This window comes from Adelges cooleyi, unplaced genomic scaffold, assembly GCF_023614345.1.
Source record: "Adelges cooleyi isolate 19-005CV unplaced genomic scaffold, UGA_ACOO_1.1 ACOO_flye_CR_arks_rails_tigmint_CR_PRNA_651, whole genome shotgun sequence".
Lineage (NCBI taxonomy): Eukaryota > Metazoa > Arthropoda > Insecta > Hemiptera > Adelgidae > Adelges > Adelges cooleyi.
This window is the reverse complement of record NW_026096352.1, coordinates 12,938,403-12,966,243: the sequence shown is the minus strand read 5'-3', so window position 1 is coordinate 12,966,243 and position 27,841 is coordinate 12,938,403. Positions and strand designations below refer to the sequence as shown.

The following is a 27,841-nucleotide window of genomic DNA, read 5'->3' as shown; positions in this document are numbered from 1 at the left end:
CAAAAATATGCAGATAAGCTAAAAAATGTCTATCAAAACAGCAACGGTATCGAGAAAACAGGAATGTAGATAAAATATTATAATAATTATTAATTTAATCAGCTTACAGACGATATACTAGCAGCATGTTTTCGAGCAAAAACAAACAGAAAATGGAAACCCTTTTTTTGATTTGTTTTTATACATTCACACATTGAGTCTAATGGTCATCAATTATAGAGGTCGATAAGAATATAATATATTGAATAACTCAAAACCTGAAAAAGTTATTACTTACTATAATATGCTGATATATTTGTTTTTTCCGTATCGATACCGGCCTCTGCCTTAAATAAATTAGAAGCACAAAATATGTATTGCTTATTTTAGATTTTATAGTGCTTATACTATTATTAATTAATTTTAATTAGCATAGCAATTCGTGCATTTATTGGATTTATAGTTTAAATGCCCATTTATAATTCAACTAACTGGTAAAGCATTATGTCTGATACAGTTCAATATGTCTTAGGGTATTTAAAAATGTATTAAGAAACTGTTGTTTTTACAAAAATTAATAGATTTCATATTTTGCACTAACAAGCCTACGTATAAGAGATAATTACTACTAAATGATAATAGCTTTATTAGTTAAAAAATAATTAATAAAGCCATGATTACTTCTATTAACATTTGATACCGGTTTCAGATTTGTGCAACTCGACGTCTATAATTAGAGTAAATCAAAACTATAAATAATTTTGACTGTTTAAGCACAATTTAATCATAGATTTTTTTTAATGATACTACAAAACCAACAATAATGAACAATTTTTAACCTGAATATCATTTTATTAATACTCGAACACATTACCGGTAGCATAATAAGAATCATGCTGCTGGGTTTGCTAAAGAAATAATTGTACCTCCCCTATGTATGGTAAGTTTTGTTTAGTGAGTCAGATGATCCGAGCAGCATATTCGAGTCCGACCAACCTGTTAACTAGAAATACGAAAGATCACTGTCAACAGGAGTATAGAAAAAAATTTGTATTTTTTTATTTTTAATACACAATAACAAACACATTAAGTGTAATAATATAGTATAAACATACACGCGTGCGTGCATATGTAATTCATCGAATTTGCAAATCACAATTATAGGTAATAACTAATAATAAAAGTAAAAATTGTAATCAAGTATAAAAGACATTAATGTTAAAATATAAAACGTATACAATAATAAAAATAAAAAAACCTAATAGTTAATAGCAACGAAACACGTCCACTGTCAAACGTACAAAAAAAATAAATAAATACAAATAAAAAAAAATAAAAAATAAAAAAATAGGTAATCGTACAATGGCTTAACAACTAAAATGGATTTTAAATAGAAATATTAATAATAAAATTAAAAAAAATGAAGGTGGAAGTGTATGTACTACTACTAGAGTCTAGAGGTGCAAGTAAATGTAATAATACGAGGTAGGTCCTATGTCAATATACACGTCCGTTCTTCGACGGTTATGTTGATACCGTGCTCAGCTCGCAAAACTATTTCGCCCACCAGTCCCAGGTCTTGTTCAGGGTCCAGAGATTTAATCTTGTAAGATTTCAAAATGGTCGCGATCGCCACCTTCAGCACGATAATGGCGAACCGTTGGCCTGAAATCCGTAATAATGTTATGTGAGATTTTATCAATAAAAAATGAAATGGAGCAAAAAAAAAACTAATAAAACAATTGTAATACGAAAAAGTCAACACTAGTGTATATGTCTTATGACTTTTCTAACTAAACGATTAAGTACATTTTAACCATTTAGTTCATTAGGTTATTGTTTTTGTTAAATAAGATATAAATCTAATTTTTTAATGACAAAATAGATTAGTAAAAATGTAGTTTATTTTTGGTCTACTTAAATGATGGAATCTATAAACATCGATTGACTATTCAATTAGTGTTATTAGGTAATAAAAAATATATATTCAATAAAAAAATAATACTAAAATATTGTTTAATTTAAGTTAAAAATGGACTTAATTATTTTCTCTTTTGCTACTCTTAAGCTTTCGCTATTTGTATGTTTTATATAATTAAAGAGAGCGTAGCAGGTTCAATTTTAAAACGAGCAGACTGTAACTGTCATCGTTTACCCACCTATGCAATTTCTTGGGCCTGCACTGAATGGCAAAAAAGCGAACGGATGCCTGTCATGTTTGTTGTCCGCCAAAAATCTGTCTGGATCGAATTTGTCGGGGCTGTCGAAATGTTTCTTACTTCTGTGTAAAGCATACGTGTTTATCATGACCGATGTACCCGGCATTATTGTAAGGTCACCTGGCAAGAAAAAGAAAAACATAATTGCATATAATTCATAATAATTATTGCCAATGTTTAAGTAGTAACAAGCTAGGTATTTTTTAATTATTTTTCAGAACTATTTCCTACCTAAGCTCACGGTTAAATAAAAAAACACGAATTATATAATAAAAGTTTTTAAGAAATATGCTTCAAGAATGTTTTTTTAGTATTTAAAATTTGAATTCTGTAATTTGTATGAAGACATTTTTTTTTAGAGTGACAATAACCCCTGTGGGTGGGGGCCAGAATACACTCACGGCAGTCCATGCCCGTCGTAAAAGGCGACCAAAATGGACCTAGCAATGGGCAGCAGCATTGTTAGTATCTATACTTGAATAGCATCCCTTAGTAATACGAGGTGCCACTGCGATGCAGAAGGCAACGGGAAACCACTGCATTAATTTTCTTAAACATCAAGCAATGAAGGTAAAACGTAAGAATGATAGAGAACGTTGACATAAAAAGACTGGCTTTTAACAAAGAAGAATGGAGAACCAGATTTGCAACGACAAGGCAAGGTCTTTAGTAGATAAGAGAGTGACAATTGACAGTTGTTAAAAATGTAACATCATAAACCGTGGCCGTAGAATACGGGTAGAAACTTTTTAATTATATTTGCGCTCTTTTAAAAAATTGCACGAAAATGTATTGAATTATTTCACAAAAATATATTTCATGAAATTTTAAGAATAGTTGCTTTTCATGATAGCATAACAATAGATGATAATATCATTGTTATGTGATAGCATCAATTGTGTAGATCATTAAATAATAATAATAAGATGTTTGTTTAATATTATTCCTCAGAGTTCAAGTTCACATTATACTGCAAGGTCAAATTTAATCGATTAAAGAAATATTAAATGCAGTAATGAAATAAAATGATGTAATATTTTTACTGAAGTCCAAACAGAAATATATAAATAAACATCATGCAAACTTGGACTAAATTTAAATTCAGTTCTAGTTAATTAGAAAATGTTGACTAACAAATATTGGAAACTAAGACTTAAAACCAATAGAATCTCAGCTTAAAAATAAATTATCACTTTTTAATTAACTGATCAAATGTTAAAAATATATATTATAATTTAGTAAATAACAGAAACACTTAATACCGTTAAGAAATCTAAGAATGCCATGAAAACATTAAATTAGTGTACAAATAATGACTTATGATTAAACTAATTATTTAACTAGTTCATTTTCTTCAGTAAGGCAAATTACAATAGTTAATTGTAAAGAACGTTATTTTTAAAAATGTATTTACTAACAAAAATAGGCAAAAAAGTAGTATTATTAATCTGTTTTAACACTGGGAAAATATTTAATCACTCATATATACAACCAATGCAACCCAACTCTCTCTCTCTCTCGATGTTTACTTTTACAATAATCAATTGAATACAAATATAAAAAGAGTTTTACCTATTGTCAGTGGTTCGTATATTTGTCGACCGATCAGGGGGACAGCTGGGTATAGCCGGAGCACCTCTCTGATAGCCCTGTCTAGGTATTCGAGCTTAGACAAGTCCCTCACTGACAATTCCTCGTCTCCGAAATTCGGCAGTTTTTCATCGAGTTCGGTCAATATCTGTTCTTGGGCTTCCGGGTGTTTGCCTAGCACGTACATGGCCCACGATAGTGTCGTCGACGATGTGTCCACACCCTATACATTGCAAATAATACAATAATATTATTACTACTATAGTCAATGTTTGAATAAATGAGATTTTTCTTTATTTTAAGTAGTTCACTATAAATGCTGAACACTAACCGCAAACATAAACGTGTCTACTTCCTCTTGAATGTCTTCGTCGCTCAGCACTTTGCCATTGTCCGACACGTCGATCAACAGGTCCAACAGAGCTTTAGGTCGTTTTTCTGAAATCCACATGATATAATATTTTTATTTTTGTCCTATTCGATCAATATGGTTTTCATACTTATTATTATTATTATTATTATTATCATTATGTTAACTTAGTACATTAACTATAGACGTTAATTGAGAGGGAAAATTAAGTGTGTGTTTTGGGGGTGAGAGCTATTCAGTCCTAGTTATTTAGCTGAGGCAAGAGTCCCCACCTTCTATTTAATTTAAGACCCATCTGCGCATGATGTTTAAGACAATGAGCACTTACTGTAAATTTCGTTTTTATTTGCGTCAGACACGTGTTGATCGGCAGTAGAGGATTTCAAATTTTCCTTTCGGTCTTGGATTACCTGTATGTAAGATAAAATTCAGCCAATAAAAAAAACCTGCTAGATCCGTGTAAATACAATGTTGAAATGTCATTGAACTGTATTTTAAGCGTACAAACCTTTTTGGTAAACGTGTGTATGATATTTATGCAATGTTTTAATCTTTTGCCGAGTCGTGTCGAGTTGAATATTATATTGGGTTTCAGCCACGGTGTAATAAATCGTTTTTGCATTATATAGGTCACTCTAAAAACAAAACAAAACCAAATATTATTTAAACAGTCATAATCGTGTGTTATTATCATAGCAAACTTAGGTATTGCCATGAGATATTTACCATGTTATAGTAGGGAGCTAAATTTACTGGCAATGGTTAAATCCACACCTCTATTGATTTTCATATTTTCTCTTCTCTACCTTATCAAGGGTTCTATACTAGTCAAATCGGTTCTCTCCACAAATCTCTATCCATCGCCTTTTGTTCACTCTGCGTACTCCTATATCCTTATTTATCACACCCACCCACTTTTTTTTCAACCTACCGCAAACACTATAAATGTTTATAAATCTTTAAACTCCTCTTGACACACATATAGCTACTGACCAAGAAAAAAAATCAAAGAACCATCATTAAAGACCCGTCAAGTAGGTCGTTAGAGAAGGAAACGATTATAAAAAAAAATATAAGTATTGTAAAAAAGTAATTTTAATTTTCGACCGATAACTATAGACATTAATTTTAGAAGATTTTATGATTTTTTTTTTCATTCGTAACTGTCATATATATATATATATATATATATCAAATGTTGGTCACGAGGGTTTTGCAAAGTTATACATTTTAATTAGAGTAGTTTAAGAGAACTTTCAGACTTTTTTTTCGAAAACAGGTTGTGGCTTTTAATTAAATGGTCCAATTGTGGACCAACCAGGTTATTGTAAACAAATTTGACTTACTCGTCCAGAGCTTTGACGTAATCGCTATCCGAATTTTCCTGCGAATTGATTTCGCATCCCATTGCTGTGTTGCCTATAATGTCCAGGGCGGCCAACTTAGCGTAAGGTGTTATGTCAAATCCGGACTCCTTAGCTACCTCTTTTTTCAACATGAGCGCCAAAATTTTGCTTTGACGCACGATTGGTGGTAGAAACTCTTCGAGTATGTTAAAGTGAAAAGTTGGCGTCAACAACTTCCTTCTGCCGTGCCATTTAGATCCTGTAAAAAAATGTAATATTATTAATTATAAGTATCGCTGGTAAAAGACTTTGACTTAAATTTTTTAAAAAAAACGGGGTAAAATCTACATATCAACAAATCTAAATACTAAAAAATAATTTGTGTACATTTATCGAGATAATACGATATTATTACTATTATTAAAGGACCAATAATAATAATAATCAGTTATTATAATACTATGCACTAAACTTATTCAACCAATGAAATTAATAAACATATAATTAACACTCCTCTACCTCCACGAGGTCGCCCAGATGTAAATTAGATAAAAATGATTTACATCTGTATGTACAACGATACGAAGGCAAACATTTTAAGTGAACAAAGAAATTTAAATTTGATCAAATGTGGATTTAACCAAACTAAGTAAAATATAGTAAATAAATGTATTGGTCATTTCTTGATAATTTTGTTTTTTACTCTAAATTATTTGATACATATTATAGCACCTTAAAATTCGTTTAAAATGAATTATCTCTTTACCTTACATTTACCCTAGGCCTCTGTTTGCTTGCAATTGCATTTATTCGACCCTCGTGGAGAGATTATGTTATAAAGTATAAACTGATTTTACAAAGGCATGACAGAACCATCATTAAACTTGTCCGGCTTATAGAAATATGCGAGTAAGTCAAAACGGTACAACAATGCAGCGGCTCTAAACCGACATAACAATAATATATGTAATATAAAGAGCAGCAATAACTCTACGTCGATAATAGTTATTTAAAAAAAAAATATGTACTATAAATTATTTACTGTTTTGACGTTTATATTTTTTTTTGAACATAAATAAATTATTACAATATAGTATGGCTCACTACAACTTTTTACGACCCTTATACATAATATGTGCGTACAACGCAACTGCATTAGATTTTAACGACTTTGCATAAAAATAAGCGGTGCATGTGCATTGTTCATGTATAATAATAGTATGTAGCATTGTTGTACACGGTCACCTCGACCATCGCAGTTGCACAGCCCCCTGGCTGCGACCATGTCTAGACGTGCAATAAGTGCAGCTCCAGTGGCATTGTTCAAGGATACAGAGGCTAGTTTGAATTACGGTCATTATGCAGGCAGACCGATTGCATCTGTATGCAATACTTATATGCTACGTGCACATGTGGTGGGTGGATGCGAATGAATTCAAAATAATAATAAACTATGTAACAAAGTCTCGATCCGTTGTAAAATCATTAAGTGCCCACATGAACTTGGTGATATTGAATTTACATACAAAGTTGCCGAGAAAATTGACCGGAATATTGTTTTTATTAGTTAAGACAAATTCTGTGACTTATGTCTAAAAGGGCAGATCTCACTTTTTGAAACTTTCGGGAAATGAGCTTTAAAGTTTTTCTTTTTCTTTAGGCTTTATGTTAATTTTTTCACCAAATTCTTCATAAGTAATTCATTTTTTGGCCTCAGAGTGTCATTTTTATCGCAGTATATAAAGGATGTTAAAATTTTTGTATTTAGTGGACTAACACGTTTATGTCCAAAATTAAGATTGGCCTTTTAGAGTCAAGCCACAGAATTTATAATGGAATGCTGTTAATAAAGGGGCAAACGATAGGCAATATTTTTACAAACGATGAGGTCATTCGTAGCCCTTTTTCGCGGTATGACTTTCCCCTTTAAAAAGTTACAAGTTACTTAAAATCGACTGTTCATAAACTTGCTGCGAAATATTTCATATTACTATAAATGCTTCTGATCGGGAATGGTCATATTCCATAAGAGAGTTACACCAACGGCATAAAACATGGAAACAACAACAAGCACTATTACACAATCGAATATTTTGTAGCATGCGCGAGGCAAGTAATAACTAATAATGAAAAAAACTAATAATGAATGTAGAGTAGAGCAGCTGTGGAAAGAGATGCTGGGATAGTTAAAGATTGAAAAAAGTAGCTGGATGAGACACCAAGTCGAATAGAGCAATGTTATCGAATAAAGAAGTATATTATTATGGAGAGACCCTGGACGAGCAGATACATCATTTAAGGGGTTACGTGTAGGCATTTTTTACACAACAATTATTGAAAGCTAAAATTTTAGTTTGTATATTTTAACGTAAGTAATAAAGATTGCGTTTATTGATGGTTATCGTTATTTTTATCAAATTATCACAGAAACAATTTGCGATGATTTTTTAAAAAGTAACTATTTTATTTGATTACATGTTCATAAAATACATGTTACAACGTTTTTACAAACAAGTTTTGTCCTCGAGTTTTTTTGGCAAGTCCGCTAATTTGATTCTTATTTATGTACATTTAAAATCAATTTAGCATCGCTTTGAAGGTCCCATTTTCTATATGGACAGGTATACTTTTTAGCATAAGATATATTATGTAGATGCGATTTGTTCTACATGGAAATTTGATAATGATTTATTAAAAACTTAAAACTACTATCCTATACTAGCTGTATAGATTTTACAGAAAATTGACGAGATAAAAATAATAATTATCTTATTTTAATAAAATTAAAATATATCATTTTTATCGTACTTTGTCAATTCGTTTAAAAAAGTCAGATTTTTTCAAATAAACAAAAAAAAAAACGCGTACGAGTTTTGCAATATTAAATTGTAGTTTCATTAAATCACGATTTTATATTGAATCGTTATATTTAATATTGATTAAACTACTGCCAAAAAATAGAAAAAACTCTAACAATGAGTTTCCAACAAAACTTAACAAAGAGACCAACGCAATCGTACGTTTTTACAAAATTAAAATCGAACCATCCCAAGTAGGTGAAATGTTGTTGGTGTGAACCTTAAAAAAACCAAACCGCTTTCAATCTCTAAAATATTTAAGAATTAAACCGTAAATTTGTAGAAAATTTTTATGTAGTAAATAATTTATTATTGTATGAATTTTTGTCTGTATTCTTTTAAGTATTCAAATTAGATAGATTTTGCTACAAGACTTCTTTTTTTGTATTTATTGCTTTGTATATTATCATTTATCTAGTTGCAATAAACGATTATTATTACTATACTCGAGAGTTCCAAAAATGGTAATAAACATATTATTAAATTCAAATCGTGCATTTCGCGTTTGACACGGTGAATTTGTCGTAAATTCATAACGCGCCTGATGATTAACCTTTGCGATATGTTTAACATTGAACTTTTGTATGCCACGTGGAACGCTACACTGTTGTTGTTCTCCGCCTCTTACAAATAAATTGCACTCTAAAGACCGATTGAACCGCATGTGGAACTCCACTAAACGAATTATAATCACTAATTGTTCTTTTTTATGTCAAAAATGTATGTAAGGCGACTGCATTCCCTGACTGTGTTATTGCTATTGAATTTTCCACTTAGGTTGATTTTATTTTATTTTAACCGCTACTCGCGGTTTGTCTGTACGGGCAGGCGCTTCCCGCGATAAAGGCTTTAACCAAAGAGGGCAATTAACCAAGGGCAACCCACACGATGATTTCCAGTAAACTTGTGTAGCTGGTGAAATGCAAGAAAGGTCTGTGTGTCATCGATAAGGCAAATGCGTATGTTCTCCTCTGTGCTCCGGCAAAACGCTGATGCACGACCGATTTGTGCGCGATCGAATAGGCACTAGCGTTTTGTATAGATTGTAGCAATATAGAGTATACATAAATACCAATTAACGTGCTCCTTAGGTAAAATGCAAGTAAAAAAATATACAAATGATAACGCCATTGGAACGTGTACAATGTGTGCCAAGGCTCACATTTTCTGACCGCGTGCGATGCACCGCAATAAATTTGCAATGTGATTAATAACTAAATGTACAGCAATACTCAAATGTATGAGAACAAAATCGATGAACACACTGATATGGTTATTAGCTCGAAAAAATATGCACATGAATACACCTCCTCGATGAGTATGTTTTGAAATCGAGAAAAATGTTTTTTTAAACAAAATGTAAATACAAATTTGTATCTACTTAAATATACAAATTACTTATCAAACTATGTAATTGTACTCATTACATACATTGCCCAGACAATCGTGTCTTTTTTATTCATTTACGTGGTAGAAGTCTTGTCCTTACGATGAAACTCGATACCTACCATATACCTTAATAAACTATTTGCTATCATCATAATATGCTAAGTGGAAAAAATAGTAGTCGCAGTAACAGGATTTTACCTAAAAAATATTTTTTTATGATTGTCTCCAATTTATAGATTAGATAGTATTTTAATTTTTGAGTGGAAAGAGTTTTTATTATTATTTATAAACAATTATTGTAGCGATTAGTGAAAAAAATGTAAATACTAACCTTAAATCTCGTCTAATGTTTATTGTTTTAGAGAAACTGCTTGTTTACGACCCCTTAAATAAAACATACACTTATGTGGACTGAACCGAGTTTAAGTTTAACTGTACTGACCTCCCCTCCCCCCTTTAGGCTAATTACGATAAGTAATTAGGATTTTAGTCTAAGAGAGATTACATTTCAATGTGAAGTATACGTTACTGATAAAGAAGGTTGTAGGCGTTTAAACTTTGTAGGTATTATAGCTTGATATGCATTATATTATTAGTACCGGCTCTGATATTCTGGGCCCTAATACCCTTGTCGACTCCTTTCAATTAGAAATAGTAAACAGGAAATTTTGTTTTTTTAAATTTGTTGCGAACCGCCTTGACATGACATCCTAGTTGTCCGAGCGTAGACACTCTGTTAAACTAAAGGTCCTTGATGGGTTATTGACCGACAAATTCCCCAATTCTTCTGTCCTCGGTCAATTATTTTTTAGGTTCCTACAAGTCATACTCGTTTCTTTGTCCTCTTTTACATTAAATATTGCGTCCCATTAATTAAGAATGGCTCGCTAAAAAGATTAACAATCGCTGCCAATGCAGACCGAAATCGTGTTATTTTTTTTTATCTGTTACGTTAAATGACACCTAATTGTATATTCTAAAATCGTTTAGCAATGGCATTCGCTATATTAAATTGTATAAGTGCTCTTGAAATATTATTATAACTAAGCATATACAATATATACACAAAATAAGTGAGTGTGAATGACCGCAGTATACGCGCTAATTTCCAAAGCGCATCGACCCTATGGTACGACATACATATAATATATGTATATTATTATTATTATTAATATGTACACGGTACATCGGATTGTTTCCCCTTGATCTTTCTTTCAATACCCTCTGAACAGAAATCGCGCAGTTAAAGTAATAATAATTATAATATTGAATTTAAACGTCCACAATATACATGCAAAATGTATTGACACACAGCTTTCATACAAAGTACAAAACACGGGGGAGTGTGTAAGACATCATAAACAGCCCAACGTACGTGTTTGGTTTTATTTGTTTCGGGTAAAGAAACAATAGCAATATGAAACTATGGAAGTCCAATTATAATGTAGTAATGCTTACCTGCACTGGTGACTAGTCCGGTACCGATAAACGGATGTAATAGATCGTACTCCAGACTTTTGTGTATATGTGTCGGCGAACTGAGGATTTGCTGCAAACATAATATAAATATGTATAATATATATCAGATTGTGTATACAAATAACTTTTTTTACCCTCTAATAAATAATAGCCTATTAAAACAAGAAAACTCTGAAATTTCAGTTCCCTAGCTTTTAACTCTTAGTTCTTCGCGCATTCATTTTTTGCGTTTGATTAACATGGAAAATTGTAATTTAAAAACTTAAAAACTAATCAAAAATCGCATCATGATAAAAATTGTTCTTATCAAGTAACAGCCCACTGAAACTGATACAACTGGAAACTTGATAACTTTTTGAAAAAAAAAAACAAAAGATGGACTTTTAAGTGTCATATTTCAGCTTTAAGAAATGCTTTTCAAGTTAATAAGTTTTTATTAGTTTTTAAGATTTTTTTTTATGAAAAATAAAATTGTTCATGTTAATTAAATGCAAAAATAAAATCACGAGGAAGTAATAAAAGTTCAACTAAGAATCTAAATTTTTATTTGAATAAGCTACTAGCGGTTGAAAGGCTAAACCGTTAGAAGAAGAAAAAGAAAATTTAAAACAAAACAGTCTAATGTATTTATTATATAAGTAGGTACACTTCGAACACACAGACTTCGGATGACACATAGATCCAAAAGATTATAGGTCAATTTATCGTATTTATAGCTGATTGTTATTAACTCTGAGTATACAATAAAGTGTAATATGTACTATACATACATATATCGTTATATTATTGAACTTTGTATCAAAATTTAAAAATACCATGAGTTATAATTTTACAAAAAAAAATTATATATTTATATGTATATGATACGTTGAGGCCGCATAGTTTTTTTTTTTTAACTTGTATAATAAATCTACATCGATACATTTTAATCAATGCTTTTTCTAATCAGTTCAACAAGTTTGTAAAAAATAATTTGCATTACGTAAAATTTGCTACTTCCGTTATTTCTTCATAAAAAGTCACGGTTATAAGAAGTCATGGTACACAATTTCAAAATTTATCAGCTTTCATCAATCATATATATATATATATATATATATATATATATACGGTTAAACAATATTAAATTGTTATTAATCACGTGTCAAGGTATTATGTAACGGATTTTGGTAAGTAGTATTTTTATAATTTAATATTACACAATTTTGCATATCTCTCAGTATATGAAAATCTATAAGACGCAGGTTAGGTTAGGTAAAATACAGTAGGTTTTTAATACTGCGTTTCACTGAATAATGGTGGACTCTTTTTTCTTCAGCATAGGATTTTATGCATTATGGCTCGTGCACACCTTATGATGGACCTTAATTCTTACTATAGTAATGACCACAACCATTGATAGTAGGATCTAGCTCTTCTTTATTTAAAAATCTTGATAGAACTTTAGATGACTCGGGGAGGGGTTGTAGCCATGCTCTTGTTTAGACCATCAAATGCAAGTTATTGAAAAATATCCATCTTGATTTTATACAAAATAGTAATGTAGAGTTGACCACTATAATAAACACTACCTATACGTATAATTATACACCTAATTGATTCTGTGAACATATCCATGGCGACACAAGGTTTTTACCTCGTAGGCAATAGTGTAACTATATTAAGTTGAAAGTGTACATTTTTTTCTAATTTCACCATTTTTTTTTATAATTTTGCATTTATTAATAAAAAAAAATATATATATATTATACGAAATAACTATTTAAAATTAATATGCATCGGCTATTGTAACGACAAGCAGTTGTTAATTTAAGGGTATACAAAAATAGTTAAGCAATTGATTACTTTTAACAAAACTAAAATTAAACTTTTATTATATAAATAATTAGCTATATTTGTCTGGATTATCAAGTTTTACAGATCCACTCCGAGCTAGTATTAAAAACGGGTCTCGAGTGAAACCACAGCTATTGAATCTATCGAATACGTACTACCTACGACCACAAAAAGGCAATTTGTGTTTATTCATATTGCATTCGCCACGTGTGTGTAGTATTATGTAGCAGTGCAATGAACGTATCCGTGTAGTATATTGATAAGCTCGATTGATGCGAAATCCCGACAAGGTCGCTGGCAAAACACCGCCGTGAACTTTTCAAGAATAATATTTGTACACGTGTTGGTGGAAAAATGAAAAATACATTACTTTTTTGTTTCGGTTAAATTAATTTACAACTTATGTACAATCTACCTACATTGAAAACAATAATTACATAATGGTATGCTAATGTTCATTGGTCTACACGTGTGTGTGTTAATGTTAGACGTTCCAGCAAAAAAAAAAATCTTTATTATTTTTAATAATTTTAGAATTGTTTGTTTAAAAAAAAGCTTATTGACCAAAATCTAGGTAGCAAAAAATTTCCTTAATAAACACTTAAAAGCATGACAAAAATTGTATTACAGTATGAATATAATTAGCAAAATATACAATCAAATATTATTCAACCAACTATTGTAGTTTCGAAATATATGTAGCTTAAACTTTATTTTACAAAAATATTTATATTTTTACAAAATCCTGTTTAACATGATATTGGTTAACCTAAATTACTGCTTACTCAGATGGTGGATCAGTAACTAATATATTAACAAGTCAAATCAGAGATCCAATTGAACACTATATTTTCTTCAAGGTGTTTATGATTACTAAAAACTAAAAATAACTAAAATAAATATCAAAGCACCCAAATCAAGAACAGAAATGTTATTCATAATTTTATTTCTTTAAAAAACCAAAACACTATGACTAGGTACTTTAATGGCGATAAAAATATTGACATTTTTTTTGTTGATTCGAACAACTATATTAATTATTATTAATAAAATCTTAAAATAAAAATACACATTAAATTAGAAAAATTAAATTATTTTATTCTATGTAATGTTGGTATAAAAAAAATCACTTCAAGATTACTGATAATTTGTCCTAGTATACTATGATAAAATTATAACTGCCTGTAATTTTACTAATCTCAATATCATATTTCAACCGTAGATTGTATGCGTAGGAAATTCATGATTAATAGATATTATGATATGGTTTGATAATATTATGATGATGTTTCGATTTAATATTTGGTTATTTAAATTTGTTTTATTAGCATTATTTATAAATGCTGTAAAACATAAAATATTAGATTAAATAGATAATATTCAATGTGTGAACTTAAATTTATGTTTTATGAAAGCCGAAAGGCCTTAAAAAAATAAATGAGAATTCTTATCACCGATTTTATTATAGTCGAGGAAATTTTTAGTTTTGATCACACAATGATTTATATATATATTGTTTTTTATAATAATTTGTTAAGGTAAGTTTATTACCAGAATTTGATCTGCGTCCGAAATGGAAAGGAACGGCCGTAGTCCAATCCACAGCTGATAGGTCTCGCCAAATTTCAAATGCCATTCCCTCAGGAGTCTGAAGAAGTCTGAAAGACAGAAATGATCGTTAGATGGTATTGATAGTTCAATCAATGCGTCCGCACTATCATCACAACATAACATTAAAATTACGAAAATCATCTATTATTATCTTATTGAGATTTGCAAACTCTGGTCCAGAGTAATACCACTTTAACCTGAGCCAACTACGGAAATATTTATAAATTATAATTTAATAACAAAACAGCGGCTAGTCATTATGTTTAAGATTAGGCATTACAAATTTTCCAAACATATAAAAAATAATTAATAAACTCGATTTGTTTAAATTTAGGCTGCAATAAAACCTATAACTGTATACTAGTGTATGTATAACGTATAATAAATATAGTCATACAGAACGATTATTTTTTAAAACTAAACTCTTATATTACAATATATTAGGTATAGCAACGACGGACGAAGGTTATTTTCTGCGATTTTTTGTACGCACAAAAATAAACATATTAAACCGTATAAAAATAATAAAATAAATCGTTCTTACAATTTTAGAATAATTATCATAACACAAAGGACTACGGTTACGACGATCGCAGATATATCTTACGTACATTGACCCGATCACACGCGGCCGTAGTACTATGCATTGTATAATAAAATAAACTATAATGTTATAGTCGTTATGTTCAATTTTTCTACGGTACTTTATTATTTTTTAGGGTTTTTTGCTAGTTGTTAAATCCGAAGATCATGTAAAATTGTAAACACAATAACATATTATGAGTAAGTCGATGCTTGTCCCGTTGAGAAGTACAAAATATATAACCCTTACCGGGTGGTTGTTGACAATAAAAAAAAACTACGGTGCAACACGAGAAACCGGTTTCGTTCAATCAAGAAAATGCATCGAGATCCATAGGCCGTATAGGTATGATAAGGGTGGGTAGACCACGTTACAATAATATTATAGTACTTTTTTAATAGTCATTTCTTTTTATTACACCATTATACCTTAAACCGATAATTCTTACATTTAGATTGCTGTTTGATCGCTCAAAAATAATAATAATTTTATTTGGGACATTTTTTAGCTAAAACAATTATTTCACAGCGGAAATTTCTACTAGTCTATACGACTTTGAGGTTTTGCATCACTTATCTTAATGTAAACATGATGAGTATGTCAATGTAATATTCTATTTATGCCGTAAAATCAACTTCAAGTCAATACAATTGAAATACAGCCATTGATTTAGACGAAGAAATATAAGACAAAAGCCCTCTGAAAAAAATATATTAATGTTTTTTTAGTGTTGGACAATGTTTTCTTCAATTAAATCTTATAATATAATTATGTGTTTTTTTTCCACATGCAATCAGGTCACAGGTTTTCGGGAATTATTTTCACTAAAAGGGATTTTATCAATAAAGAAAAAGGTGCACCTCCTTTAGGAAAAAGGAATTATGATATTTTGTTTGTATATAGTACTTTTGAACTAATTTGACCTTTTTTAAATAAATTCCGTAATTACCAGTTTAAAATAATATGTATATGAATATATGAAATAATATGTATATAAATATGTAAATTTTTTGGGTGTTTTTATTGACTTTAATTTTACTTTTAATTTTTGGTCCAATAAGGTACTCTTCAGGTACGATTTCAGATCAATGGACTGGCTATATTAAAATATCGGTTCAGCGACTTAGAAAATATCGAGGGTCAGATATAAAAAAATTTCCAAAAACCTTTTCTTAAAAAAGAGAAATTTTTTGTTATTTACTTTTTTAGGTGTAGTTTAAGGGGAAGTAATGCCCCACCAGGCAAGTTCCTCCCCGGAATGCAATGGATGCATGGAGATAATAAAAAAGGTGTAGTTTAAGGGCTATGATCTAAAAGTTAGACTGATGGTAGATGGGTGTAGATCTAGAGTGGGACTATAACTATTAAATTTTCTTAAAAATCTGTTGTCAAACTTTTTTTTTTAGGAAAACGGTAATATAATTTGTTTTATAGCTCTTGAACTAAAATAACTGCGTGCGGCCAACGACCGATTTTAAACGAAATACGTACTACACAACAAAACAGGCCTATATAATAGATACGAGATAAATTATAATAGTAATAATTATGTGTTAAGTAAATATTTGTCGTTCGTCTGAACGGAATCGTGTCCGACGGTCGAAATGCTATTAAAACCGCTGTGACGCTGTGCAATAGCCGTGACATTGACAGTGCACATAATATCAACACACAGCCGCATGGTATAATAATGTGTACATTGCACATTATAATGTATTATAATAGTAGATATACACACAACACGTCGGTCGTAGTCGTTGTATTATTTATAATGTTAATCGTAATAAATTTCCATTCACTTTCTCACGACGCGACGATGGTGACGGAGATAACCTGTATATTATACTGCGCATACCATTAGCGTACGGATGATAAGAAGATGTTGTAGGTATAACATAATGCTAATTATTGTCTTTACAGACAGAGGAAGATAATACCCAAAATAGGTAGTATCGTAATTTGCCAAAAAGAAAAAAAAGTTGACACCTCAAGGGCAGTGTGTCAGACAGTCTAGACGAGCTCTCCGTGTCTGACCGGACTCGATACAAGTATATTATTGTAATAATACAGCATTATATTATTATTATTATTATTCGTCGTGAGTTGCACATAGTGACCTACATCAACCAGTGCACTTTGTGCGTGGTATCGTCAGCAGACATCCGACTTTTTGGCCATTAATAAGGTTAACGTTGATACAACAAAAAAAAACTCACATTTACTATAAGACGATCCTCCCATGCCAGCCACCCGACGCGTCTTCTTCAGAGTTGCAATTATAATAATCAATTTTTTTATTTAGCAATACTAGCGGTGGTAAAATGCTAGAATACATCTACTCAACAGGCGAGTGTCTGACAGATCAAAAATTAAAAAAAGTCATCTCAGTTATTAGCATTAAAAAAAAACTAGGTATATCAATTAACAATTAATTTGGAATTATCCGTGTTTATAATACAGTATCTCGGCTCTACTGGCCAAAACTTATAAATGCTAAAGACTATCGATAAGTACTATCAAGGCAGTTTTGAAAGGGACGAAATTCCCTAAATAAAACAAACTATCATCTTGGTGTATATAAAAAAAATGATATACCTATATTAAAAAAAATGGTATATTTTGTTAAATATGGTGATCTGTTTAACGTAAGACATTAATAGTTTAAAAAAACTTAAAAGTTTTAAAAAAAATATAAAATTTTGAACATTGTTTTATACTGTAAAATAACATTAACGAACATATAATTATAAAATTATAATTATTTTCAGAGAAAATAATTGTCTTACGTTAAATGGATCACCCTGTATGAATCAGAAGCGTCGATATCTAAAAGAAAGTATAAAAACTATGATAGGACTGTACAAACAATGTTATAGTACAAAAAAATACATTTACTTTTTATTAATTTCATCTATGATAGTACGTTCAATACTAAAAATTAAAAAATAAGTTTAAACTAAAGTTTAAAACGTTGTTAATATTTTTCGTTTGGTTTTAAGTTTTTAAAAACATGTACCTATGCATGTTTAAAATTGTATTACGACGTTGATTCAAATTTCCACAATAAAATTAAAAAAACAAGTAAGCTTTCGCCTATTCCTCTTTTTTAATTAATAAATTGAACACATTCAAATTCTTGATTTCCTATGCTTAATGATATTAATTACTATTAAATTCGCGTTTTGTCGCAGTAACCAAATAAGCAGGCATATTTGCTTAGGTTATAGGCTAGGTGTACCTAACCTATACCTATAGCTACAAATAAAAAAAAATTAAAATCTATCTATCGCCGATAAACAAGTAACTGCAGCTTATTGAAACTTTGCATCGATGACTTTGGCACGCCATTATTAGGATAATCATCGGTCTAGACAACCAGTCTAAATATCAGTGGCAATTTTTTATTGCTACTTGTCTGTCTACTGTAAATACATAATATAATATTATATGTGTTTATAAACGCAATAATGACAATATAAAAAAGGTAGGTAATATGATAAATGCACGTGATGGCGATGACGCATTGATTGTGACGATGACGCGCGTAGACGAATGCTCGAGTTTCGCTTTTCTTTTGCATTATATTATGCGATGACCCGCGAAAATTAAAAATACCATTGGCGATTTTTTTTTTAATTATAATAATAACAATATACCAATAAGTGTATCTTCTATAGTTCACCTCTCTGGGCGGGCTCGTTTTTATCCATTAGCATAATATTTTTAAAAAAGTAGCTACCAATTATCTTTAAGACAATACTAGTGGATTAGCACTAAACTAATAAATGATTATTGGGGCACCAAGGAGACTCGCCGTTACCGGGATTGTCGTATTAGGAGGGAATGATTGTGAAAAAGTTAACTTTTTTTTTTTAATGGTATTATTACATAATGAGTAAAACATAACTATAACAACCGTTCATCCTTAAAAATATATATTTAAAATTATAAATACAAATGTGTAATTTAAAAAAAAATGACATAATACACGGTTTATATAACATTCCTCGATATAATTCTGTAAAATATATATGTCTAGACTCCAAGATTTATAATTGAAAATGAGTCTTCTTCCTTGAAATACTTATACCGTTCACAATACGCTGATTCCCCTACCTGATTATAAAACTTAAAGAAAACCCAACATAAAATTACTCTGTCTGAACCCTAAGCGATACTCAGCTGAAATGCCTAAATTCAGGCTAATGATCTCACAAACAAATCACGTTTAAGTTGTAATTGTCAGTGACTTGTTGATTTTCTACAGATGCTAATCAAATTAATTAACAAAGATAAATACAGTAGAAAACCCGCATCGTCCATGTGCTTTATTAAAGATATATATTGAAATAAATATTTAATGTCGAATGGTGTAGTACATAATACGTTTTACAAATCAGATTTCTATATAGAATGTTTACAGATAAAAAAATATACCGGCATTGCAAAAATGTGATTATTTATTGCATGAGTAAAATACGAACTACCTTTATATAACATAAAGGCAAATATTAATAAATATATATTTCGTATGACAACAATAACTATGGGGTCAGGGAGTATAATGAATATAATGATTACGTTGTTGTGATGGTTATTAGTTATATTATATTAAAACAGTATACAAGAAGGTAAAATATAGTGAAACATTAAGGTCGATAATTAAGTAGTGTGATAGAAATTAAACCAATGACTAATGTGAGACCAATGTGAGGTAGGTGTTTCAGACTTGTTAAGCTAAAAATATAGATACGTAAAGTGAACCTAACCTATTTAACTATATTATAATATGTTATGTAACTTATAAGACCGTTCTTAACAATTAAAGCCAGAATCGCTGATAGAGTATTGGCAGTATATTAACGCCTCGTGTGAATATGAATATCGCGCTACTATATTGATAACTTTTTTTGTTATGACGTTGGTGCTGTACGCTCAAAGTTTTGGTATCATAATATAATCTATATTATTTTGTTGTTTCAGAAATCGACTGACATAATATTTAAACGCGTGAAAATGATCTAATAACAATAATAATACCGCACACAGGTATGCAAGCGCCAAGAAGTAATACGTGTTTGCACGTTCTTCCATCACACGTGTGAGATTTCAAAGAACAATCCACGATTGTATCAGTCAAAACTGTGAAATCGTATGCGGTAAACGGAATACCTACATACCTGAATATATAGCTATATTTTGTCAAAAACTACTGCTGTTTAACTTAAACTAGGTCTAACAAGGCTGTTACGACTGATAAAATTGTCAAACTCAATGCAAAACGACCATAGGCCAATCACCGCGATCACGACTAAATTGAAGTACAATAGGTATAGGGGCAACAGTTTGTTTAGTTATAGTCCACATAATAACTGAATAGGTCAATACACCTATTACATTATTTGTATACAGTGTGGATCACAGCGATTTTTGACACATTAGTAAACGAAAGAATAGATTTAAGTTTGTCAAATCCTCGTGACTTAAATTGTATAGATAATTGCAAAACTGGGGTTTTATCATTTTTATTTTAGAAAAATACAATTCAAAACGAAAAAAAACTAGGTACTTGTAAGATTAATTATTAACTATTTATTATCAAAAATTACATTATATTTGTTACTTGAGATTTGAATTCAATAGTTTTTTTTTAAATTTAATTTTTTGACATATAAACATATTTTATATTATAGTATATCTAATGAATTAATTACATTTCTATTTATACTTTCAGCTGTATAATATCTAAAAAATTGTATTTCAATAGTATTAATGCATTTTCTACAAGAAATATAAATATAATTTGATCTCTATTGAAGAAGAGAAAAAATATGTTTTATTCAGATGTGTACAAAATTAACTTATTAAGAGTATGTTTTATCATAATGGCGTTTCACAAAAGTAGCACGCCACGTGTGTTGTCTCATTAGTTGGTAATGTTAATCATAACATATAGGTATTTGTACATAAGAATACTGTTATCGTCGATCAATATTGACAATATAATACTAATCGTATCACATTAGTGTGTTTATACTATTTTACAAAATATTAAATAAACGTGTGCGTTTTTTGTTAGACTCCCGAATTACACCGTCAGGTGTTTGTTTTTGTTTGAACTTAGGTCCGACATTGTATTATTATAAAATAAATGCAATGTACATTAGGTGTATTTCAGAACATAGTCTAATATAAAATATCCGGTTTCCACATTGACGAAAACTATACTAGCTCCCAGCATCACTTATAGTTGCAATAAAAATTGAAAACTATTTCAATACGAGCCAGAGGTCTCGCTGATTTGATGTTTGTTTTTCTAGACATACCTATAATACGTATGATCATTTAGATCAAACGTAGTTGTGGATCTCTGACTGTCTAACTGATTGAGTTAACAATAACATTTTGTTAACATCCCTTTAAATTGTTTTTTTACCGGAGGAAGGGCAAGTTCTTCGGTTTATCGCCTTTAGATTTAACAATGATAATGTCATCAAGCCGAGTCTAATATGATCTCGTCACAAATAACATATACCATTATCCATAGTCGCACTCTATGTAGACATTTCCAGTACTTCATACATTTTTACTCTGACAATAAAATCAAAACAATCAATAAAGTCAAAAACCACCGAGCGTCGCCTCATCTAATACCTAATGAAGAAAATAATTATAATATTAAACAATTAACACATTTCCAATTGTTTAACGCAATTAAAATTTAAAGAACAAATCATACAATCAAAACTGAATAAAATCAATATTTTTACTTGTTTTGATGTTTGTATAATTATTATTATAATTCTAATAATTGATTCATTTATAGTTTGTGCGAGTACTTTTTTTGTCATATAAACATTACATACAATAACTTTCAGTGAAAACCAAATACATATAGAAAAACGTTACGATTTCGGTATTATTAATTATTAATATTTTTGAGTTAATATTTGAGTTTAATACATGAGCATATAATTATTTTAGTAGGTAGCGCGGCTTACATTTTAAAGTGGAATTATGGATGTATGTATGTTTGAGGGTAAAATTGAATTTTTCCAGGCGGACATTTTTAGCAAAGCGTCATTACAATAAATATTGTACGTCTAAATTAACTGTTAAGTATAATAATAAAAAGTCATAATAAAGAAAATTAGTTAATCACGCATTTAAATTTGGAATGAAATTGTAATTATAATTTTGAGAAATCAACACATTTATTGGTTTAAAGTGCTTAATATTGCAGTTTAATGTGAAATTTATTTGCAAAACATTAAATTTAACATGTTCTATAAATAAACAATTACATTGAACGAGACCATCAGAACGAGTTTCAAATAGTAGTCTATGACCAAGGTAATTGAATTTCGTGATGTAGAGCGTATACAGAGTGATCAACTTAACGTAAGACACTCATTTTCTCTTAAGACAATTGCAATTTTGTAGTTTTTATTTTTAGGCACACTTGAGTTTATGTTATTTTACAATATACAATAGACAGTATCTAGAGCTCTATAAACTTTTGAAAATGGTAACTTATATATTATCTAACTTTTTAGATTAATAATAATTTGTTGAAAATGTTGACTGGTCTATATCTAGTTTTAGATAATTATTAAAGTTTAAAATTTAGGACGGGAGGAAGTGTGAAGTATGCGCATTACACTTCCGCACTCCTTTTCATGTCCTCAATAAAATGTAAACTTAAATAACTTTAAAAGTAATTATCCAAACTGATAATTGACCAGTCAAAAGTTTCAGAAAATTATTCTGAATTAAAAATATAAATTTAATAGGTTATGTTACACTTTGAGTTTCAAAAGTTGAGAGAGCCTTGAAAAAAATTAAATAAGGTAAATATTTAGTAATTTTATAAAATATTATAAAACAATTTAAGTAAAAAATTTTCCAAAAAGAAAAACTACAAAATTGTAAGTATTTCCCGAGAAAAATAAGTTTTTTGCGTTTAATTGATCACACTGTACATTTTATTTTAATACTAACAATGATTGTATAATATATTTTTTAATATCTAACCGATACATATTTTTAGATTAATTTTAATTACCGACGCAGGGTAGCGTGATTGTGTGACTTGGTGGATTCATTAATCAAAAAACATATATATATATTTTTACTGTTTTCGAACCAAGTAGTCAAATATATTATTATACTAAAGTAGGTAAAATATATACTCACATACGCATGTTACTCGCAGCAAAGCTAAACAATAATATTATTCGCTATGCGGATAAATAGATCATAATATTTGCGGACCGAAAACATTGCCGTTTGAATAATTACAGCATAAAATGGTCGATTTGTTTTTATTCGCCAACATTAGGTACAAACGGATATCTTTTATACTTACTTACCTGGTATTATAATACAAGTGGCATATAATAATAACACGAGAAATTTACAATAAAAAAAAAATGCCTAATAACCGTGCGGTTAGTCAATTAACGGGCCAAGCGATCCAATCAAAGTTCCTCGGTTGTGTATTCGCACACACACACCCAACAAATTGATACCGGCAAATAGGTAATAATTATTGAACTCGTTATCAGTGTTATTCGACGAGCTCACGTTGTCCGACAAAAGTGCACTGTTACAATAATATTGAATGTTGTTATGTTATTACTTTACGACGATACCTGACACTAGTGCAATTCTCTTGAAATGCCTTATTATGTATTATAATAGATACATATATTAATGTGTAATTCGATTTGCACGGTGTGGCGCGATAGGTTCGAGTGAGAGCACACAAGGGAGTGATTTTTATCGAAACACTTGGGGAGGGCCATCGACCCGGTAAGGCGATCGAGGACGCGATCCGCAAGTCAAGAACCAGGTAGAATAATATTAATATAATAGTAATTATTAGTATGAAATTCAAAAAAAAAGATAGGGGGGAGACCCTTCTAACTTGTATGATTATTTACAATTTTTACATAACAATGATTCAGACTTACCGGACGGCGAACCGTTAAGCTGCAGAGCGTTACCGAAGAAAGGTACCGACGGCGGTCCGGGTATGTCGCGGAAAGCCGAGACGAACTTGAGCCGTCTCCTGGCGAGCAGCACGAGCAGCGCGACGGCCGCACACACCAGGACGACCGTACCGACGGTCATGTTGCCGACGACTCGAGTGCAAAAACCGTAATTTATAGGTAATTGATTTCAATAGTTACGGGTGCTCGAGTGCAAAAAAACGGTAAAATGAATTCTCATATAATATAAATAATAAAAAAAAACAATTTTTTTTAACGTAACTTTCAAAAAAAAAATATATATATGTGTAATAATTCTTCAAACACCACCGTCAAACGCGGCCCGACGAGTCTCACGGAACACGACCGGGAACGGCTCGATAACGACGGATAACAAGTAATAACCGATGTGTAGGTACAATATTTTATTATTAATATTGTTGTTATTGTTAATTTTTATAATTCGGTATCACGCGCTGCTATGACATTCTCCGCCGATATGGTGCGATCCGGTTTGCACGGCGCTCTCTTATATGTGCCGGGGCCATCCCCATTTACATTACACGGTACACACACACACACACACACACACACATACGTACATACATACATGCACACGTACATACATGCACACATACATACACACAAGTACCACATGTACACGCGGCAGCGACCGGCGGCGGCGGCGGCGGCGACGACGACGGCGACGACCAATCAACCGACCAACCCCTACCCAATGGCCAGGCCAATTTATAGGTGTAGTCCCGGCGGTCGTGGGACGCACACGCGCCAGTTGCCCATAATCAAACTTGATACACATGCATGTACAATATGCCCCAAATTATAAATGTCTCATGCTATAGTGTTTTGGTCGCCCAAAAGCTTGTACAACATTGTGTATTGTTTTTTTAAATATATTAGCTACACGACGTGGAAAATACTACTGGACTTGGGGAGGGATTATACTAAGAACAAAATTCAAGTTGGTTAAACCCTAAAATATTGAAATACTTCCGACAGTCGGGCATCTCTCTTCAAGTACAGCCTTGTACCCGTCATGGCATCACTAAAGGTCATAAAACAGAGTTTAAATTTCTCCGATAAAAAACATTTTTATGCTATTTAATTTGTATATCTATTTAATCGCTTTTGAAAATTAACAGAAAATAAATTATACGAGGTCTATGAGAAAACCATTGTTGTTCTAGCCACGTTCAAATTATCACTTGGTCCGGATTGGATTGCATATAATGGAATGGTAAAGACTACCTATTCGTATTTTTTTACACGAGATTTGACGCGTCAATGAAACGATTTTAGTTTCAATAAATACACAGCATACGAATTTTCAAAAACAAACAAAAATACCTTCTTCTCTCACAGGAATAGTGTATTAGAAACTACCCTACTAATTACTATACAGATTACAGGTGCTCAGCGAAGTCATTTTTCTTACGGGTCTGCCAAGACCATTTGCCTACTGACTTTACGAAAAAAAAAAAAATACACACGTATCTAATTAAATCTATTTTTTATTTATTTTATTTTAAATGTAACATTTTCTCAATGAGTATGTTAAAAGTATTATGCAGGGTGATAAATTTAACGTAAGCAATTTATTTTCTTGAAAAATAATCGCAATTTTGTACTTTGAAAACATTTGTATTTATGTTTTTTTTTTTTTAATATTACAATATTATTAAATATTTACCTTTTCTAGTAGGTTTATTTCAGAGTTCTGTCGACTTTAGCAACTTAAATGGTAACGTATATATTTAATTAACTTTTAAATTAAGAATCATTTTCTAAAAAATTTGATTATCGACCAGGCAACGTTTTCAGAAAATTTGTCTTAGTTTAAAAAGTTTATTAAATATAGAAGTTAATATTTAAGCTTTAAAAATTGACAGAGCTTCGAAAAGAATAATACAAAATTTAATATTGTCTAATATTGATAAAAATGTTTTAAAAAGAATAACTACAAAACTGCAATTATTTTAAGAGAAAATAAATGTCTTGCGATAAATCGATCACCCTGTGTAATATATAACATCCAACAATAAAATTACATTAGGGTAGCTATATTTACACAAACAAGTAATGCATTAGTTACAAAAAGTTATTAAACGATAATTTTTTTTTTTTAAATAGATCTTACCATAAAATATGAGTCATAAGACATAAGATCATCAACAGTTCTTCACCAATTTTAACTTGTTAAATGAACGCACATTTCCTGCAATAATTATTGGAACTCTACACAATAAACCAGACTTTATTTATTAGCAAAATTGCAAATTAATCTGATACAAGGTCTACTTCTTGATATTGATATAATGTACTTCAAACTCAACCTGTCAATGTACTATGTAACAAGACAACAAAAAACGTTTTGGTAAAAATTTTATGACATTGTGAACTCCAGTTTTAGTCAAGTCATTCCATATAGATACAGTTAGATTGACCAGCTCATATACCAGGGTTAACAGTTATAAATTATAATTTTTTTTTTTTTTAATTAGGATCACATTCAGATTATTTAATATTTTCGAATGTATCACTTTTTATTTATTTTCGCTTGTAGAAATAATATTATAATTTTAAGCATTTTAATTACTGGTGACCAAAATAATTGTTTAAATTACACCCTTTATGAATATACAGTTCCTATGTGTTATATCCTTGTCGCCAAAATCTAAAATATAAAGTGTTTTGTATTCATTATTATTTATAAATATATAATATCATAATGATTAAAACAAACTGGGAGTTTTGGCGGTAGGCCGTGATATAATATTATTCATTACTTTCAGAACTAGTTATGGTTAAAATTACATTTATATTAACCCGATTCATCGTATGATAACTACTTCTAATAATACGTCTAACATGGACATTTAATTGTTCCATTATAAATTACGTAATTTTGTTTTCAGTTGTTTGTGAGTACTAATAATAATATTTAAGATGCTTAATACACTAAAATTACCATTTTTTATGTTATTTATTTATTATGTAATTAATTGTAATTAATAACGATTTAAATTGATGAAAACGCTTACCTATTGATGTCAACTGTTGAGACTTGTTTCCATGCAGAGTTCATAGAGAAATAAAATAAAAAGATAACACTAAACTCAAGCATTAGGTAATAAAGAGATAAAAACCTACAGAATTATCGCACTTCACTCTGCTCGATAACTTCTATGTCTCGGGTAAGTTTAGGGGGTTGAGTTGCTCACCCAGCCCCCCTTTAATTTCGCTCTCCTGATCTATAACATATTATTAAATGTTATCTAATAACTATAACCATTAAATTTTGTTTTTAATGTTTATACAAATTGAACTTGTGATAACTGAAGCTCGTTTCAGCATATCATTATATAGAAAAAAATGTTGTTGCATTAACGGAAATTTGGCTGCATCCGCGACGACTAGATTTTGTAGTTACACCAATAGTTATTTTAGTTTTCACAACAGTTGTTTAATCATTATTGTAGTATAAACATAAAGGGTGTGGCGTAGCTCAGAGAGCTAGAACCCCTTGTTAAGGTTGATTATTATTTTAATCTCACCCCTTTAACGCTT

General features: G+C 30.3%; 1 protein-coding gene and 1 long non-coding RNA gene across 2 annotated transcripts; one reads left to right on the top strand and one right to left on the bottom strand.

Moving 5' to 3' along the window:
* Positions 1 to 1,088: 1,088 nt before the first annotated feature.
* LOC126844421 (cytochrome P450 4C1-like) lies at positions 1,089 to 24,774 on the bottom strand. Its single transcript, XM_050582608.1, has 10 exons — positions 24,236 to 24,774; positions 14,618 to 14,724; positions 11,210 to 11,300; positions 5,505 to 5,763; positions 4,667 to 4,793; positions 4,487 to 4,568; positions 4,120 to 4,226; positions 3,771 to 4,011; positions 2,139 to 2,318; positions 1,089 to 1,644 (listed from the first exon to the last, which is right to left on the bottom strand). The coding sequence occupies exons 1-10, from the start codon at positions 24,393 to 24,395 to the stop codon at positions 1,472 to 1,474; spliced, it is 1,527 nt and encodes a 508-aa protein (XP_050438565.1). The 5' UTR covers positions 24,396 to 24,774; the 3' UTR covers positions 1,089 to 1,471.
* Positions 23,833 to 27,129, top strand: LOC126844422 (uncharacterized). Its single transcript, XR_007686574.1, has 3 exons — positions 23,833 to 24,114; positions 24,230 to 24,433; positions 26,405 to 27,129. It is a non-coding gene; the product is annotated as an uncharacterized LOC126844422 (long non-coding RNA).
* Positions 27,130 to 27,841: the final 712 nt, after the last annotated feature.

What these genes read in the sequence shown, in the direction of transcription:
- LOC126844421 (XM_050582608.1), bottom strand. Translation starts at nt 24,395, where the DNA reads ATGACCGTCGGTACGGTCGTCCTGGTGTGTGCGGCCGTCGCGCTGCTC. An exon ending in ATACGAACCACTGACAATAG is followed by an intron (nt 2,319 to 3,770) that starts GTAAAACTCTTT and finishes TTTTCTTGCCAG; the next exon opens with GTGACCTTACAATAATGCCG. An exon ending in AGGCCCAAGAAATTGCATAG is followed by an intron (nt 1,645 to 2,138) that starts GTGGGTAAACGA and finishes TACGGATTTCAG; the next exon opens with GCCAACGGTTCGCCATTATC.